Raw genomic sequence first — 19,161 nt, 5'->3', positions numbered from 1 at the left:
AAGTCAATTATTATCGACAATAGAAGGATTGTACTGTAATTATAAGGGAAGATAATTCATCGATCAGTTGTATGTATCCCTTATAAAACTGGAAAATTTCTTCTCGTGTCTCATTGTTCACTTTAAGAAATAGTTCTGCTATTGTAGAGGACTCGGCTAAATAGCTGCCTCATAGTTAACTCACCAGATGAGGCAAAAAAATAAGAAACAAACAAAGACAGGTAATTGATTGCCTTTGACAGGTAATTTATTAGTCACATGTGATTAACTTAGTAAACTACTACGTGCTAATCAGAAATTCTGAATATACTTCTGACAACCATGCGTTAGTCCAACCCTTAGTTTGGTGCTGATCATACGTCAAAATGACTGCATGAGGCCCAAGGAATTTAAATAAATTGTATGTGCGCCAGATAATTTTCAGTTCGTATACTGGACATGGATCATGTTTGCCTGAATTTTCAGTACTCTCCAACGAATGGATATATAATTTCGACACGTCTTCATTCAGAAAGTACACTGCATGACTAAAAGTTAGTGGTACTTTTGCACTATGATTTTTCTAATAGAATACTCAAGAGTAAGAACATGGAAAGCAAAAGAGTGTCTTCACTAACGAAATGGACTCTACATTTCTTTCCTTCCCTACTTAAAGTTTATTTATTTTCAGTTGCAGACTACAAATCCATGTTACCTTTATCTTTTGTTGAAGCAGTCTTCGCTACAATTATATTAAGTTTTACGCACTTCTATCATTTATTACTATTATTAATAATTATTGTTTAATAACAGAAATTGCTAGTTTATCCGAGTATCTTAACAGGTAATTGTTTAAAAAAAAATCCAGTCTTAAGAAGTTGTTCTAGCTGAGGCGGTCTCATTCTACACGTATATGCTTGTTCTTCATGTCTTGGTTTCAAGTCAGCTATATAAGGTACTGTTCTTTCTGTTATGAGTGAACTTGTAACAATTAATGTTGTAAGCAGAGCCCGATCTTATAGAGGAGTCTTCCAGGACTTCTCATTGAATAACTGTTTCGCACTAAGTCTAAAAATCATTATATTAAATTTTTGTAAGTCTAAAAATCATTATATTAAATTTTTGTATTACTATATTGAAATAATAAAAAATGTTTTAAAAATATAAAAGATATACAAAAATATTAAGCATTAATAGATTTGATCTTGAACAACATTGTACACTGAAGCTTGAGTTGAGTTGAGTTTGAGTTTAACGTCCCTTTTCAGCAGCGAGGCTATATGAGACGTGGACCTACTGATTAACGTGGAATCCGAACCACATGAGCTCCCGCCGGGAAACACTGAAGGTTGAATAGCATCTCCAACCAACAACATAAATTTCGTTCTGCAACATTATTCTACATGAAATGTGGTTGTAGTTTTCATTTTCTTCTGTTAATCATTACATCATATATTTCCAATACACACTACATTACGCCGCTAAAGTTCTTGTGTCGATATTCAATTATTACAACCTTTCGCTGAATGACCTGATCCCTCTTCACTGCGGTACCAATGCATAAATGGCATATTATATATATATAAATTGGAATGAAGCAGCAAGCGAAGAACTCTGAAAGTTAGGCATTTAACAAGGTATTAGCAGCACACGATTACTCTATACAGCACGAATGTTGATAGAAAATCGACCGCAGATCGTTATGCTGAACGACGCGTGTGCTCATGTCATTTCACCTACCAACGCATTTATATTTGGTTTAATAAACGATTCGAGAGGGGTGGGACAGAACCGAACATGTCCCTCGAAATAATAGATTTGTAGCTGCATTCAAAATTAAAAAAATAAATAAATAAAAACATGCACTGAAGTGATATGGGATAAACAATATTATTCAGTTTCTATAGTCAGTGGAAGCTGAGATGATATTACGTTCAAACACAATACAGAGGACACATAAATTCGTTACACAGGCCTTTACAGTGATTTTTTTTTTTTTTTTTTTTTTTTTTTTTTTTTTTTTTAATTATCTAAGGTTAATTCGTAAGGCGAAGGGTCTCATCCGCTTAGTATGTCCTGGCGAGAGGTCTGTCGTAAGTGTTGAGGAACGATGAGATGGAACATATACAGGTTCTCCGAATGGTCAATGCTAGGAATAAAACAAAAGTTTGAGTGACGACAGTGGAAGCTCTTGCAGTAGACATACTGCGTACTGCTGGTAAGTTATGCCAACCTCCAGGTATTCGACTTAGGTAGTTGTGGAGAGTTTGTAGGAATAGTTGCAGTGCTGGTTGCGAATGGGTCCATATTAGGAATCAAAGTCAGAGGAAAAGTTTAAGTGGTTGTAAGCGCAATATCAGTTTGTTTAGGAGTTATGTGAATAGCTTAGCGTATTACTGTTCCCATGGATATCTTGATAGGGAGAGTTAAGATTTTTTTAAATATATATATATATATAGTTGATGATCATGGTTATGACAAACTTAGCTAGCTGGATGAGGAATTGTGTGGTGGGCTTTTCAAATGCAGTTTCACTGTTTACGAATTTTTCAAGCGTGTGAGATGATTGGTACCTAAAATATTGATTTATAACGAGAGTACATCTACGAAACTACTATGATGGTATTAGGTGTGACAGGCTGGACTTCGGGAGTTTGAGATTCTTGTCGAGGAACAGAGATGCCTTCAGTGTGGCTACTACTGTTGGAAACAATGAATCTTGCTAAACTGACTGTTTCATTAATTTTGGATAACAGAAATTACGAGTTTCTGGAGTAAGGTGTGGAGTGATGCTTTGCGACATGCGACATGCTCTCCTCGAATAGATCATGGCCTGAAACTACAGTTGAAAATAGCGTCCACCTGGACGGTTCACCGTACTATTTTATTCTTCAATATTTCCTTGTTTTCTTCCATTTTTATGTATCTAAGAAAGCATTTAGTGAAAGTGCTTATATATCTTTATAATGTAATAAGTAATTCGTTTTAGATGCATTCGTCTGATCCAGCCAGTTAACAGATAAATAAACAGGAAAGCATGGCGTATTTCCGTCATTATTTCCTCTGTTTCTAGTGGGTTCCAAATAAATATACAACAAATGCAAGTTACAAAACATTTTAACGCACTAGTTTATGTAAAAGCAAATATTGTTTCCCATATGATGCGTCGTGGAGTATTATTTTGCTGAAATATTTTACAAAGCAGTTGTAAGCGTCACAAATTATCCATTACTTCAATGTTAATAGATATGCAAACACTGTTTTAAAAAAGGCATATAGTGACTATCTTACGTTCACAGTAAAGTGTTCTATCTACAATTTATCAACTCTCAGAGGAGGATAGGGGTACTAATCTAGTTAATTTTGACAGTGCTCAAGTTATTTTCCCCGTGTACAAGAGGAACAACAAACATGTAATCGCTGGAAAAGTAATCCAAGTACAGAGCCTACTGGAAAATGCAAACAGCGAGTTTGTACAATATTGAGGCAAAATAAGACTTCACGACGCACCACACAAGCTAGCTACGTTATATACCAGCTTATTTACGGTTATAGTGAAAAACAATTTCGTTTAAATTACCAAAAGATGCAAATCAATAAATTCAGTTGATCAGGTGAAAAAATTTATATGTGCGTAGTAACAACTGTCAACAACAAAAAATGGAAGCTTCAGCTATATACTGTATATAGATGTTCTCTTTTGGTGACGCAACTAAGCAGATTAGAATATTAGGAATTAACCTAATCAGCAAATTATTGAAGCCTGAGAAAACTCTCTCCCATTCACTGTTCCAATTTTTGTTTATCCAGTCACAGTTGTAATTCTGCCTTATAGCCAGCAGTAATTAGAGGATATTCATTTTTAATGATATAACGACTTATCTGTTTAATGTGCGTTTTTATCCAATACTTCAATTACTCTAATGGTCAATTCTTGTCAAGGCATAAAATACATTATTTTTCCTATGCAGATTTTCATATAGTTTTAACTAACATTGGTACGAACTAAAAATTACATGGCGTATAGAGGAATAATTTACGCCTTCTGCCTTGATGAAAATTAACAGCCAGCACAATTCAAATTTTGCCAAACACACGCACTGAAGGAATATTATAAGTGAATCCTTATATTATTATTATTATTTATTTATTTATTTATTTATTTACTTATTGCAAATGTCTTCCACACACTCAGCAAGTAATTATGATGGTACTCATTTTCTTTATGACGGTACTCGTATCATTTCACTAGGCTGGATATGCTTCAGAATTACGGGCGCTTTGGTCCAACTGGATCGGAAATGTAAAAACTGTCACATCCGTAGTAATAAGAGTTACTTATTTGGATTGATAATTAACATATTTAAACCTACAAGGTGTCACATAAGAACATTTAAGTTCCCATGTATTGATTTACAATAGCTGGTAAAAGCAGTAAGCCCTAATGCAGATACTAAAATGCAGATTGACAATACCTGAGATGCCATCTGCGGTGAGTTCTGGTCTTGAGGAGGCGACCACTTCCTTATCTCCCAGCTGCTGTTCTAGGTGCTGCTGCTGTTTCCGCTCCTCTCGTTCCCTAGACAACATCTGGATCTGGGTCTTTAGCATCTTCGCCACGCTGCGAGCATCATCCTCCATGATCAAACCAGATTTTGCCTACGATACAAGAGCAAAGCCATTTTTTATAAACGATATCATATTAGCAACACAAAATTAATAACTTTCTTCTCAAAGTAGGTTATAATTTATTCTGCTGTTGCCTTATTATTATTATCATTTTAATATTATTCTATCTATTACATCCCGGGCATGACTTCCGTTAAGGACACAATGTTCACTATTCAGGAGCATCATCTTGCTACTTAGCTGAACAGATTCAATCTGCCCCTTCTCTGGGTATAACGTCACGGAGTTTCATTTATGTCTGTAACTGTTCTGTAACTAACAAATTCACAACTTTCAAAGTACATTCATGTTCATAAATTAAGGATAATTCAGTATTGTGTGCTGAAAAGGCCATGATATCACATAGGGATACTATATCAAAGTACTTGTGGTCAAAGTGGCCGAGTGTCCTGTTCAGTAGGCATCGACAAGAGGACGTGTACAGTTGTTCGCGGACGTATTTGTGGTGACTGCTTGAGGCAATAGCGCCACTAGCACCTACATTGATGACGTAACAAGGGACAGGATAATAAGAAAACTAGAGGCAGACGAAACACAGCAGGTCGTATCGCGGGAGGCGCATGTTCCACAAAGTGTTCCTTCGTGAATAAAGCAACAATACAACAGATGGGAAAATATGACTAGACACTCCAGCTGAGGACGTCCACAGTATATAGCACCAAATGAAGACTACTATATGTGAACGCAGACCAGTACTGCAGGAGACCTTGCTGCTGCCAGTGGAACAGCTGTTTCCAGACACACAGTGTATCGTTGACTCAAAAGAAATAATTTATTTGCCTGAAAGCCTGCACTTAGCATTTCACTGACCCAACGTGCACAAAGGAGTCAGAATTGTCTGGTGTCGAGAATACAGTGAACGGACAATGGAACATTGTGTTTAGGTGCTCTTTCCAGACGATTCTGGTTAGAGTGGTGCGTGTCATGCCGTTCTCTAAAGGGAACCAGGGACCACCCTGCTAACATCTCGAAAGACATTAATATAAATATGGTGGTGTTTTGGTACGGGATGGGATTTGGATGGGTGCACTTATAGCCATTCATATCTTTCACAGAGGAACTGCAACAGGTCAGGTGTAACGGGATACCATTCTGCAAGAGTGTGTGCCTTTTTCGGAACGTTGTGGATCCGAATTCCATATTCAAGGATGACAATGAAGCCCACGCCGAACTGCTATCATGGAGGAGTGCCTAGAAACACAAGATATTCGGTGAATGGCATGGCCTGCGAAATCATTAAAACTCAATCCGATTGAGTACACGTGGACTGTTCTCCGACGCATTGCTGCCCGTCTTCCACTCCAGACCCATCCAGAGCTCAGACAAGCATTAATGCAAAAATAGAATATATGCCATACTCTAATAATTGAATGATAAACTGATCCGCAACATGCCAGCACGTTTTTGTGCTTTTGGCTTACGTATGCTTTTCTGGAATACGAGGTTTCATTCGTTTTTCTCCAATTTTCTGAATTATCTTTAATTTATGAGCATGAATGTAAAATAAACAAAAGTAAATTTTTTGATTCCGATGTACAAGATAATGAAAATATGTCTGTCGGTGGTGTCTTGAGTAGTTTGTTTTCGCGACATAACCATTAAAACATACATAAATTCTTATCACTTTTTCAAATTTCTCACTTGTTACTAACTACAACTGAACTCAACTGAACTTTCTCATACGAAGCCCCGAAGAATTCATCCACATTAAGTTCTTCTACCAAAATAAACTTCTGAGAAACTCTGCAGTCTGCAAACGACGCATGAAGTACATTCATTACTGTACATATCAAAAGTGGTAAACTTACTTATTTTTCAATGTCTTCCACATTGACAAATCCATGTTATTAAATCTGCGTTTAAATATAAAAGTTTGCTAATACAAAATGTGTTTAAATAAAACCAGCTCGAGATAATTAAAAAAAAAAAAAAAAAAAAAAAAAAAAAAAAAAAAAAAAAAAACAAGAAACAAAAAAAAACGATAATACAGGCTAACAGTGAGAGCACACATACACACACACACCAAAAAACGCTCAATACTTAAGGGTCAAAAGTGTAAGAGATGTTGGCGGTTAATAGTCACTATAGTAGACAGTCATCCCACTGCTTCACTAAGAGTCGAATTCCGGCCGAGAAGTATTTCGGTTGTGCACTTACTGAACCTTTCACTTCACCATCGCTGTGATAAATCCGGGTGTAGAGTGGGTGAAGCAGAACCTACCATCGTTTCTTCCTTTATGCGCCCTGCACAATGTCCGCCACACGCGGGCGAACGTTGTCATGAAGAACGATAACAACAGACGTCAACATTTTGGAGCGTTGTCTTGGTACGGCTGCATGCAATTTGTGAAGCGTTTTGGTGTGGCGCTCTGCATTCACTAAGAAGTCGAGTTTCTTGAATTTTCACAATAATGGTCTGTGATGGTCGAAACATGCCGTAATTATTATCTTGCCGGCAGACGTTTCAGTTTTCATTTCTCAGCTTTTGGCGATGACTGATGCCTCTATTGTATGGTTGCAACTTTGGTTGAAGTTCGAAATGGTGGCACCACCTCTTGACTCTGCTACAATGCGCAGAAGAAAATAGTTACCATTTTCGACATATCGACACAAGTGCAGCAGAAAAACACCCATGTGGAACTACCGGAATCCATTGTGCACATACTTTATGATACAACAACTTCTTTCGCACGACAGTACCGAGCGGAACACTAAACTAAATGGCTAACGTACGTACATTTTCCGCCGATTGCGCGTACAGCAGTGTCAACTCTCGCTATGAGGTCATCACTGATAATATGCCTGGCCTGGACTTGGCCTCGACCTTCCCGGAATATTCCTGCCCAATTCTTGAGAGTTGTGTTAGATACACCCTTCTCACAAACTACATTCATTCTCCCGTGAATTTTACTGGTTGAAATCCCTCTACCGACAAGAATTGAATCACAGCGATTTGCTCAATGTGGGATGGTTTTGCAATCACTGCCTTACATTTTCTGTGCCAGCTGGTCTGGTATGGATGCACATCTATTATTAACTGTTGTGTCACTTGGCAATACACACATTTTTCCTCGATGCTCAGCAGAGTGCGCAGTATCGCACAAGATTTCATTCGGACACTCTTTATATATGAGACATTCATATAGATTTCCAAAAATTTGTGGTCAAGTTTTGTTGCTCAGTCGTATCAATAATGTCAACTTGTTTTTATATATTTAAATGACTTTCGTGACTGCAAATCGTAATTCCGCTTTATTCTTGTTTATGCTAATTGCCTACGCACCATTAAACTGTATCAAAGGATTTTATCGTACCTATTATTATTGTATTACTATTTCTACATAACTTCACATTGTTATTGATTTTCGTTATTTTGTTTAGTTTTAGTACGAAATAGCATTATGAATTATATGAAACAGTTGCCAATGAAGAGAAAGTAGTTAGCATGGTTATCGAAGAACTGGGAAACAATTATTAACGGATACTTATTTGTTAGCATATTTTGAATTGTATAATCTGTTTATTTTCTTGTACAATTGCAACCTAACTTGCCACGTACGCGTCTTTGGCATGAGTTCCGGGTTCGATTTCCGGGAAGAGCTCATGTTATGCCATAGGTCCACGTCTCTCAGTCTCGCTGCTGAACGGGACGCTAAACTATCATATAATCCAATCATTTATGAACATATAACAGTTAAGTGGATTTAAAAGCACAAACGTCTGTTCTTTATCTGAGTACATAATTTGAATCATAAATGACCACTTCACATTTTTAACATCAAAATTATTTACAAACATTTCAAAACTATGACCTTAAAAACAAAGAGACAAATATTCGTCATTTACAGAAAAATAAAAATTTTACCATTTCTTGCGCGACTTCTTCTGCATTATCATTCTGAATGTCGAATTCAAACTGGATGGCTTCGTTCTCTTTATGTTTGTTACTTCGTTTCTTCGGGTCGAGTACTCGAAGCCTGAACTCCACCTTCTCAGAGGAAGAAGCAATGGCTTCTTCTCGAGATACCATCTCCAGCCTCAAACCAACGTCTTCCGCGAAGAATTCGTGGTTCAACAGTTCCTTTACGCCTGGTCTGAAATAACCAACAAAATACGGTAAGAATTAACATATGTACTTAATATCAGAGAGCTCACAAAAAGAAAAAGAAAGAAAAAATTATGACCTTTCATGATTGAAATTATGTTGCTTCCAGTATCAGCCTGACAAGTAAGGGAACTCACTAAGAAACTTAACTTTGATGGGCAAGAAGTTTCAGTGACTAGAACGTTATAATATTGAAAAATTTCTATTTCATTCCTTTTAACATATATACTACAGTTTCTCTATTTCTAAGAGTATAGTTTTCTAAACAAAACTAAATGTTCCTTTCAAAATGGCATTAAGAAATGACTATCTACATAAGAAGGGTTGTAGATTATTAAATAGGAGTATTTTGTCTCTTGAAATAACATCTCCACTACAATATGTTATGGTGCTCAATTAACATATTTAAGACAATACAAACATATCCATGTTACCTTTTATATTATTGACTCGCAATTGTGTCTTGGAGGCTAAGGCAAATGATGATGATAATGAAAGAAAGGGTGGAATAAAGAAAGTGAAGGAAACGGGATAACACGACAAATCTCCCATAATGGTGGTTGTACACCAGAAGATCTACTTGACGTAAGCTGAAATCAAACCAGGGATCCCACGGGGAGAACTTTACCACTGAGTTATCGCAACGCTTCATGATGATGGGACAACACCTGAAAATGTTAGTAGTTTAATTGGAGTAGAACCCACGCACAACAATTCACCTAAACCGGTCGATAAATTAAAAGAAAAACCTTGAGCAACCTGTTTTTATTATTATTATTACTCGCACCCGTAGGCGGTAAATTTTGATGCTTAATGCTGATGATAAAGCGTCTCTCCTCCTAAAAGAAGAGTATTCATTACATAAAAAAAAATGTTAAAATCTTATGTATAGTTAAAGAAATCTTCAGGGAAATAAGTTTTGTTTTTAACGACTGTACAATACTTCTTCTAAGAAAAAGTGATATATTGGGGATCATAAATAGAATATAAGGCATATTAACAAACAATTTTTGATATCACTCTATTAAGAAGAAGTAGCCTTAAGCGTCAGCCCTTTCTCTACGCCATTGGTCTAAAGTATGGATTTATGCATATACTTTGAATATGATTGACAAAATATATCGATTTTAATAATAGTTCTGTCTACCACATAGACAGTTCTGTCTGTTGTTTTAACAAACACAGTATGAACCCTACTTTTTTTCTTTCTTTTCTACCAAGTTTTAACACTTGATATGTAGTCCTTCTAATATCGGAATGAATTACTTTCTGTGGTGATTTTTTTCTTCCATGTTCCACTTCAAATTACAACAAGCACTTTAACAATATTATAACATAACAAAACAAGAAATGGAGTGTGTTGACTTTTAGTGCTCGTATGTTATAGTCACTCTGTAAATTGAAAAAAAGCACTCATAATTCAGCTTCCGACAACTCTTTCAACCAATAACAACATAAACACACAACACCGATTCTACAAAACAAACGCACCAATTCATTAAATAGGTAATATCACAGTCATACAACATACATACATACAGTTTACGTGAATGCGATATCCTAAACTAAACGTAAGCGTAACGGCAAACTGAACGTAGGTCTCTCATGAAAGACCATTAACTCTAATGTTTATCACAGAGGGAACCTCAAGTCTTTATAGTACAGGGTGTCTCTGAAGCCTTTAACTGATTTCAAAGTGTTACAGTTTCAAAACAGCTAATTGTATTTGAATGAAACGTCTACAGTTCGAAAGTGTTCTAGTTTAGTTTGATTAGCGGGAGATGTCACTAGTGTCCAGACACGAGCGAAACTTAATTATTCCATCTTTCCAGCTATGTATATTTCATTCACAAACAATTACCCGTTTCCAAGCTAGAACGATTTGAAATCCGGAGACTTAAGAGGAAATCTGTAAAACTAACAACAGATTTATCAACACAATTATTATTGAGAAAAGCAAAAAGCTAATACAACAAAATATATATATAGCAGTTTCTTCTACATGCAACAGGTAGCACTTTCGGAAGAAGTTTCTTACATCTTCGGCCTGTTAAAGACTCAAAAAGGACTTAAAGACATGAAGGAAGGGTTAAAAAAAAAAAAGAAAGTTAAAAGGTTTTTCACACATCATCTTAATTTTTGCGGAGAAATGTGGCAAAAATTTATTACTAAAATGGTACAAACAGGTACAACAGGAGATGGTTGGTATGCACCATCAACCAACAACAGTTGCCGCAACTGACAAATGGGTTAATGTCCCTTTGGTTCCACATTTCTCGGCAAAAATTAAGATTCTGCAAGGACACATCATCAATATTTCAGAAGTTCCTCGGAAATCCACAGATAAATACATAACTAATTTTAAGGTATTTTTACTGACCCTCTACAAAGCAGTGGCGTTTATCGGGAGAAATGTCAGTGTGATAAAGTGTACGTAAGTCAAACAAAAAGGGATATATGCACTATAATAACTGAACACGTTCGTACCTCGAAATCTCGGAACCTGCAACAGTTGTCTGGTTTAGCACCGCTTCTTAACAGATTACAACATTCACATCGCGGGGCCATGTTTAATTGAAAAAGCCAAAACAGCAACGGAACAAAAAATTAAAGAATCGTATTATATCCATAGAAAGAGACTCATACTTAATTTAGAATAGGGAGAAATAAATATCATTTGGAGTAATGTTTTCATTACATACTTTCGCCATTTGGAAAGCAAACGGTGAGAACAGTGAACAGCAGTGTACAATGACAGTGAGTGTCTATTCTCATATGTTTGGTGTTGATAGAAGCTTTGTTTTTCACGTATCTTAACTTTTTACCCTTTTTAATAATAATAATAATAATAATAATAATAATAATAATAATAATAATAATAATAATAATAATAATAATAATAATAATAATAATAATGATGATAACCTTTCCTTCTTGTTTTTAAAATCTTTTTGCGTCTTTAACAGGCCGAAGATGGAAGAAGCTTCTTCCGAAAGCGCTACCTATTACATGTAGAAGAAATTCTGCTATATATATTTTGTTGTGAGCATTAGCCTTTTGCTTTTTTCATTGAATATCATCACCGCTCGTATTATTGTGACAATTATTATTTTCCATTTACTAAAAGCATTCATTTTAATTTACATTTATCTATTTTGAAGGAAAATAGGACTGGAAAAATTTTCTAACCCCATAACAGAAGAATTGCAGATTTACAAAATACGCAATTTGCAATTATAAAGAGCATCTTACCTTTCTTCTTTCTTCAGTCGTATACATCTCTCAATAATATCACGAATTTCTGGGTTCTCCACTTTTTCAAAGCTTAAAGGCTTCACACCCTAAAGAAAGAAAAAAAGAAGAGAGATTAAAACAAATAGGTGCAACAAGACAAATAATGCGTATTCCTTCACAAAGGAGGATAATTTATCAAAGTATAGTGTTGCCTGAGTTAATAATATCATTATCATTCTGTAAGATGCACGAAACTGTATTACAATTAGTTTATCCAATTCCAATATACGCCACATAACACTTCTTTTTCAAACTATTCTGCACAGAACATAAGGCACGCTAAATGCATTACAAAGCTCCAATCACTGCATTCCAAGGCAGGTCCTACGCATGAGAGGTGTTCATCATCCAGTGAACTTTACGATGATACAGTCATTATTCTTGTCTAAGATTGACAGATATTACGATGTGCAGTTGCTCAGTTCCTAAATTGCACCACATTGAAATTCAACGAAAAATTCTTACAATAGGGAAATGGAAGCTTCACTTAATTTTAGTCTCCTTTACAGAGGTTGTTTCCGATCTATGGTGACGAAATTACACACCTTGTGCAGCACCACCAAGCAAGAGAAGGGACCTGCCAGTTGTGTGGGCACTTTGGACTATAGACTGTGTGTGACAGGTGTGGTTAAGTGCATATCGGGACAAATGCCGCTGAAAATAAGTGTTTATTTGGAGGACTACGTAACTCTCCTTTCCAATGTGAACTACAGTTATAGTACCATTATCAAACTGTACAAGGAGCATGGATTCACTGTGTCCAAAAATGGCATATCACTAGTGTTAAATGGGGTAGGTAAGGAGAGGCGTGGGATGATTCCTGTGGGGTAGAAACAGGCAAATCCCTGGTCTGCCACTAGCCGCACGTGAGCTAGAATTCGGGAAGTCGGGGCTCTGGTCACCAGGGAAAATCCATCTACACACAGGAGTATAGCGAACCGGTTACAGACATCACTGATGACAGGGCACACCATCATTTACCGCGATCTGAAGTTGGTAAAGCGACGGAAGGGGTGTGTTCATAAGCTCTTAACAAAATACATCCAGGAACGTCGCACCAACTGTCGAAAGCTGCATGAGCGGTACCTGAAAGGTAAAAAGTGGAAGTCTGTTGTAACAGTGGACGAGGCATATGTTCATCTGGATGACTGTCACAAGCCATGTGCAATTTTTTATCGATCAACAGGTGCGAGGACCTTTCAAAAATGGTTCACTGAATGCAAGAAAAATTTCGGCACGTTTAATGATCTTTGCTAGATACTCCTATCAGGATAAGCTGACCATACATCGTAGCCAAAAATACGAAAGTGAATTCGGAATATTATCAGGCTAACATCCTGACACCCGTTTATCGCCATGGCATTCTCATATCTACGGGAGGGACAAAAATCGTGTGTGGGTGCATCAAGACAAGGCATCAAGTCACACATCTCGTTCAACCCGCTTCTTAAACAAATGGCAGCAGAAACTGGAATTCCTGTCATTCCATTCCCAGACATTCCTGTGAAGTCCTTTGATGCGTCACCGATGGACTTTTGCGCCTTTGACTTTCTGAAACGAGCCTTGTTTCACAGGAGACTCCGCACCGTTGAAGAGCTATGGAAAGCCTGTCAGGAGGAGTGGTTGAGGCTTAACATGACTACACTGCGTGCCAGTCTCCTACAGTGCAAACTTCACTGTCGGGCAATCGCCCAGATGCAGGGCCACCACTGTCGATGGTGGCGATATGGTTTCTCTTAACCCTTAAGGAAGTGTTGCTCTCAAACAACATCGCATTCTGTTGAGTTATCCGGACGAAATATAAATTCAGAGATCATTTAACTGGCATTATTGCTTTCATATACATGATTTGCGGGTCGCTTCTTCAGATACTTCTAATCTTCGTCAACAGGGGACAGTCAAATTTAGTATTGCAGAAGCTTTATCTCGTATGTTCCGCGAATCTTACTGTTTTATTTATTTATTTTTATTTGTGCTTTCTTGCTCTGTAGGAAAATATTTTAACGAAACTGTTGATAATTACTGAGAGTATTCTTATGATATTTTACCATAATAGGGCAATGCTGCTCAGTAGCTACACATAAGGTCTATTTTATGGCAATGTTGCTTTGAAATAAACATCCTGTATTTTGTAACTAAAATACAAAATTGCGAAATTATGATCAGGAAGACATGGTTCAACCATAAAAGCAAACTAAATATTTTAATGGTAATGATATCAATGCTTGCCCATTAAAGGGTTAAAGTAAGCGCAGTTTGAAATCGTCACCATAGATCGGACACAACATTTGTACAAATATGTTTACACTATGATCGCCGTTTCAACAATTGTAAGATCCACAAATCTCAACAATTTTCAAAGAAAGAATATCAGTACAAAAGAGCATATTCTGAGATTCGAAAGTAACGAAATCATTTAACATCGAACTTCACCCAGACTTGCTACGTAAACATTAAAATAATGAGAATAAAACATTAAAAGAAGAGAGAATTGTAACAGTTAAGAGACAATGAGTATTACCGAAATTTGCAAATGAAAAATTACAATAGAAAAAAAAAAGTGTGTGAATTTATTTATGACGAGCTGCCTTAGTTTTGTAAAACTTGAAATTATCGGTTAACTCCGCAGACAGAGGAAAATATTACTGCAGACTGCATCTGAATATTCTTTTTCTTTTGTTTATTTGATGTAAGCAGGCAAAACAACACTGGAATTATGTAAATATATCAACATTCATTCAAAAAAATATGAACAGCAAGTGATACCTGATAGATTTATACGGTGCTAAGAGTTAATATGAGGGTTGTTACAGAAAGTTCTACGCCAAACTACAAAAAACTATAACTAACGTGAAGTTTTAGAATTGAACCTTCATAGGAAGTCATACCAAATATGATGTTAATATCTACTTTCCAGATAAAGAAACAGAGTGAACAACTTTTGACCGAATGAAACTGAAGGCAAGTACTGTTATCAAATATCTCCATAAGGAGAATTTAACACTGCAGAATATCCACGCCGACAAGGTTACTACGCTAGGAAATAGTGAGAAGAAATCGGCAGCTGAATTTAGGAGAGGGAAAACCAGCAATGAAGATGACCCAAACTACAAAAAACCCTTGACTAGGGATGCCAGTTAAAGCACTAACCCAAAATACACTAAGGAAGTCCATGAAAGTGTCAAAAATGATGGTCGACTGGTTATCAGACATTTCTAAGACCATGGGCTTATCAACTGCATGAATTGACAGAGTTGTTACCCACATGAGATGTAATAATAATAATAATAATAATAATAATAAAAAGAGAGAGAGACGTGGATCCACTATTTCCAATCCAAGCCAAGCTAACGTTCCAAGCAGCAGAGATATCAGTCTTCCTACCTATAACGACGACGAAATCATTGCCATCAGCAAAAAAGGTAATGACAAAACAAGAAAGGCTACTGTTTTCGGAATTCGTAGTGGGTGTTGATGGTAGAATATCTTCCAAACTTGGGATTATTAAGCAGACTTTTTACGAAAGCTGCGTTATCGCGGCAAGTGAGTCATGAGAAATTGACTAAAGCGTCCTTCTCCATCAGGATCATGCCCCCAACACTAAGTTGGTAGACGCCATTACAACAATTCACAATTGTGGCTTCAAATTGGTTCCGCGCCAACATAATTCACCCAATTTGGCACTGATGACATCATGCGTGGCGTGGATCACATTTTGGGCGGCTAGGACAGTTTTTTTCTTTATTTTTTATTTATTTTATCACCGGCATGAATGCATTTTATCATAAATAAGCTAAATACTGTGAATTGTCAAGAGATAATTAAGACTTAACTCCAACTCTTTGTTGCAATTTTTTTTTAATGAAATTCAGAATGGGCGAATTTATTATGGAGATTTTGATAGTAGTACCAGTTTACAAAACATTTAGTTATGTTCTTTTTCTTTCCTTCTTCCTCCGAGGTCTACAGTACATCTCTTTCCTATATACTCTCTTCCATCCTTGTGGTTCAGCATTTTTCTTTACAGTTAACTCAAACACAGTTAGGATGAAAAAAGACACTGAATTTTCACTTAAAACCTATCAATTCACGAGGGGATATAAAAAAATACCTAAACGGAGATATCATTTAGCTTATTCATAAATCCTTTCAGCTGCACAGATTCAATATAATTTATTGTTATAATTAATCATTCTATTGTCTGTCCTGCGTCGTTATCCAGAATGCGTGCCTAACGTGCACGCTTTATACATGCGTAATTCATGGACTTGAATAACTGTCTCGCAAGCAAATGTAAATAATAGTTCGGATATCTTTAACATAAGCTCCCATTCATCTTTTCTTGGTGCTGAAAAGGGATTCCGTCCCGTGGCCATATTTCTTTCTCCTTACGTTTATCGAATCGCGATAAGCCCCAGCCCAAGGATATGGTAACAGACTGAGCAGCAATGGAAATAGATAAGTAGTTATTTGAACAAATATACATTTTTCTCGACTTATCGGATGGCATTTCACTCCAGATTGTGTAAGATGTAAAAAAGAAGGAAAAAAAGAACTGCATGGATATGTACATGTAGAAACATGTGTAATTAGCAACATGTTTAGGAAGAGCAACTAAGTCGTTTTATAATAATTCAAGTACTTGTTTCGGACTTTAATGAAATCTTTTAGTTCAACGTCCCACAATTATGTCCTTTAGGCTAAGAGAGATGGATGATTAACACAAGTGAATGATGACGGAAGAAATGGTGGAATGAGAATATGGGAGGAAACGGGAGTACCCTGAAAAAACCTGATAATGTCCACCACAGTTACTTGGCGGGGATCGAACCCTGCACCAGAGGTAAGCGCTCTACCACTAAGCTACTGTGCCCTCCTTAACTTCTCAATAACAGACACCAATGGGTTAAATTGTCCGTAAAGAAGTGGCTCATTCACAGTTCATGCAGTACCTGAATGTAATATACAGTAAATACATTAACTGTAAATATATTTCGTTTCAGTGTGAAACTACGGTAGACTTCCAAACTATGCGAATTCAATATTCACACTTGAAGTAGTACAACTGCAACTATTGGTTGCAAAAAAGGATTAATAAGATTGCTCGGAGGCTGATCCCTATCAAAATGTCATTACTCGCTATCTCTTAACCATGTTTGCCCTATGGGAAATAAAATTTAAACCGGAAGTGGAAGTGGTCATGCCTATCACTTCCTTTTGCAACAATATCAGTGGTGAAGCACATTATTGCGGTACTGAATCCATGTCCAAATACTGCTTGTCGCTACCTATTTCCATTTCATCCATAATGCGATCAGTGTTGTAAAAGACAAATCTTATATTTTCACCACTTTCGGTTTCAATAGATACATTAAAAGTCGAGACGAAACTCATTTTTAAGATGTTGAATCAATCAAAAAAAAAAAATATTTAAAGAACGCATTTCGAAATTGTTGCCATGTCTCGTCCACGGAAATAAATAGTGAAATCGGATGAACCAGTAAATTTCAACCCTTTCCTGTTTTCGGCAGAGTTTCGGGCGCTGATTATGTTCTATTTAGACGCTGAATCCATTGTTAAAAACCGCTTGTCAGTATTAGTTTTCTTGTTCTATGGCGACCAACGTTGAAACCGGAAATGGTTGATTTCTACCACTTCCTGTTTGAATACAAGGTTAAAGAAGGATAGGAAACCTATTCTTGAGATGCTGAATCGATTGCAAAAAAGCCGCTTGTCGATATCTCGTCCATTTTTGCTCTATGAAAATCAGTATTGCATAATCCTGTTCATTGTGTATATACACACAATACTTCTACTTCGCGTATTTTTCAAAAACTATTCCTTTAGTAGCACACAGCCACAATTATTCCAAAATAGCTCTGAAATTCTTCAAGCCTGTATGAAATGGAATAAATACGAGGTGAGAAGGGAGAATAATACGTGGTTATATTGCGGTGCTGACAAGTCATGTTTATGCAGAAGTCGAGAAATCCGTAAGGTTTATCTCCACTTAGCCGTTGAGTATCATATGGCGTCCCAAATAAATATCCTTCACTTAGTTTTCAACGTACGTAGCTGGAAAAAGACTTGAATCAATAGAGCCCTCTCTCTTGTGCTATACACAACCACGAAAACTGGGCTATCATCATTTAAGAACCTGTGGAATACCTCAGCTACATAAGCATTGTCTCTACTAAGTAGAGACATACGCGACAGAACTTTCTCACACCTACAACCTAGAATATAATAGGATTTCAAAACTTGCTACGATCTTCAGTTTGATAAGTACTTCACACAATAAACACCGTGTCCCAAAGTCCTGCTACCGTTACAATGAACCATAGCGCGTAAACGATATGAGATAGAGACATGCGATTTTTTGCAACGTGTTCTTCATTTCTTCAAGTTTTATGTACATATCAGGACCTCGGAAGAGAAAGGGCGAATCACGAAATCAAGGGAAATCAAGCTGAAAGTTTTCCAAGTACTTCAAGTTAGGCAAGGGCGAATCTTTGTTTATCTAGAAACAGTAAGAATACTACGGTATTTGTGTTGTCCAGACCTGTCTGATGCCAGGGGAAAAAAAATAGATTTTTCGAGTTCGACTTTTTCTTCCAAGGTCCTGATATGTTATGTGTTTCCATAGTGTTCTGACATACCTCAAAGTTACCTTTCCTCTCTTTGCAGATTGCGACTTGAACGACAATGACGAAAGCACAGGAGAAGGCTCAATGTCTGTATTGCTGTACTGAGGCTGGGAAATCACAAATAACTGTTTTTCAGTAAAAATTCTGCCGGCAGTATCAAAGAGACCTGGTTGAAAAGCATCCATGATTGGATGGAGCGCAAAATATTTAGAGACAGAAAACGTAATGGATATGCCACAGAGTGAACGACGACGTGTGCAGCAAGCAATAGTGGACAAGATGAAATCGATCTGTCGAAAAATACGGGCGGCCTACTCCCTCAGGTGTTGGAACTGCAGCCAAACATAATCTTCTAACACAATGGAACACCTCCTCATTGCTCTCTAGATGTTAGGAGCCTGTTGAATAGCCGTTTCTCTGGGAAATGAATTGGCCGTGATGGACCAA

The 19,161-nt window shown here is 36.8% G+C and overlaps 1 protein-coding gene across 10 annotated transcripts in view; it reads right to left on the bottom strand.

Annotated features, from left to right (window-relative positions):
* The window catches only part of Wnk (Wnk kinase), a 297,369-nt gene that overhangs the window by 202,871 nt on the left and 75,337 nt on the right, over positions 1-19,161 (bottom strand). For all 10 annotated transcript variants that reach the window (XM_081766830.1, XM_081766829.1, XM_081766833.1 and 7 more), the window contains 3 exons: positions 12,026-12,114; positions 8,534-8,762; positions 4,455-4,638 (listed from right to left, as the gene is read on the bottom strand). In XM_081766830.1, the coding sequence (XP_081622956.1) occupies positions 4,455-4,638; positions 8,534-8,762; positions 12,026-12,114 (502 nt within the window). The remainder of the gene's footprint in view (positions 1-4,454; positions 4,639-8,533; positions 8,763-12,025; positions 12,115-19,161) is intronic.

Source organism: Thermobia domestica, chromosome 7 (genome assembly GCF_964235325.1).
Source record: "Thermobia domestica chromosome 7, izTheDome1.hap1.1, whole genome shotgun sequence".
Classification (NCBI taxonomy): domain Eukaryota; kingdom Metazoa; phylum Arthropoda; class Insecta; order Zygentoma; family Lepismatidae; genus Thermobia; species Thermobia domestica.
Note: the sequence above shows the minus strand (reverse complement) of the source record. Positions and strands in the feature narration are given on the sequence as shown.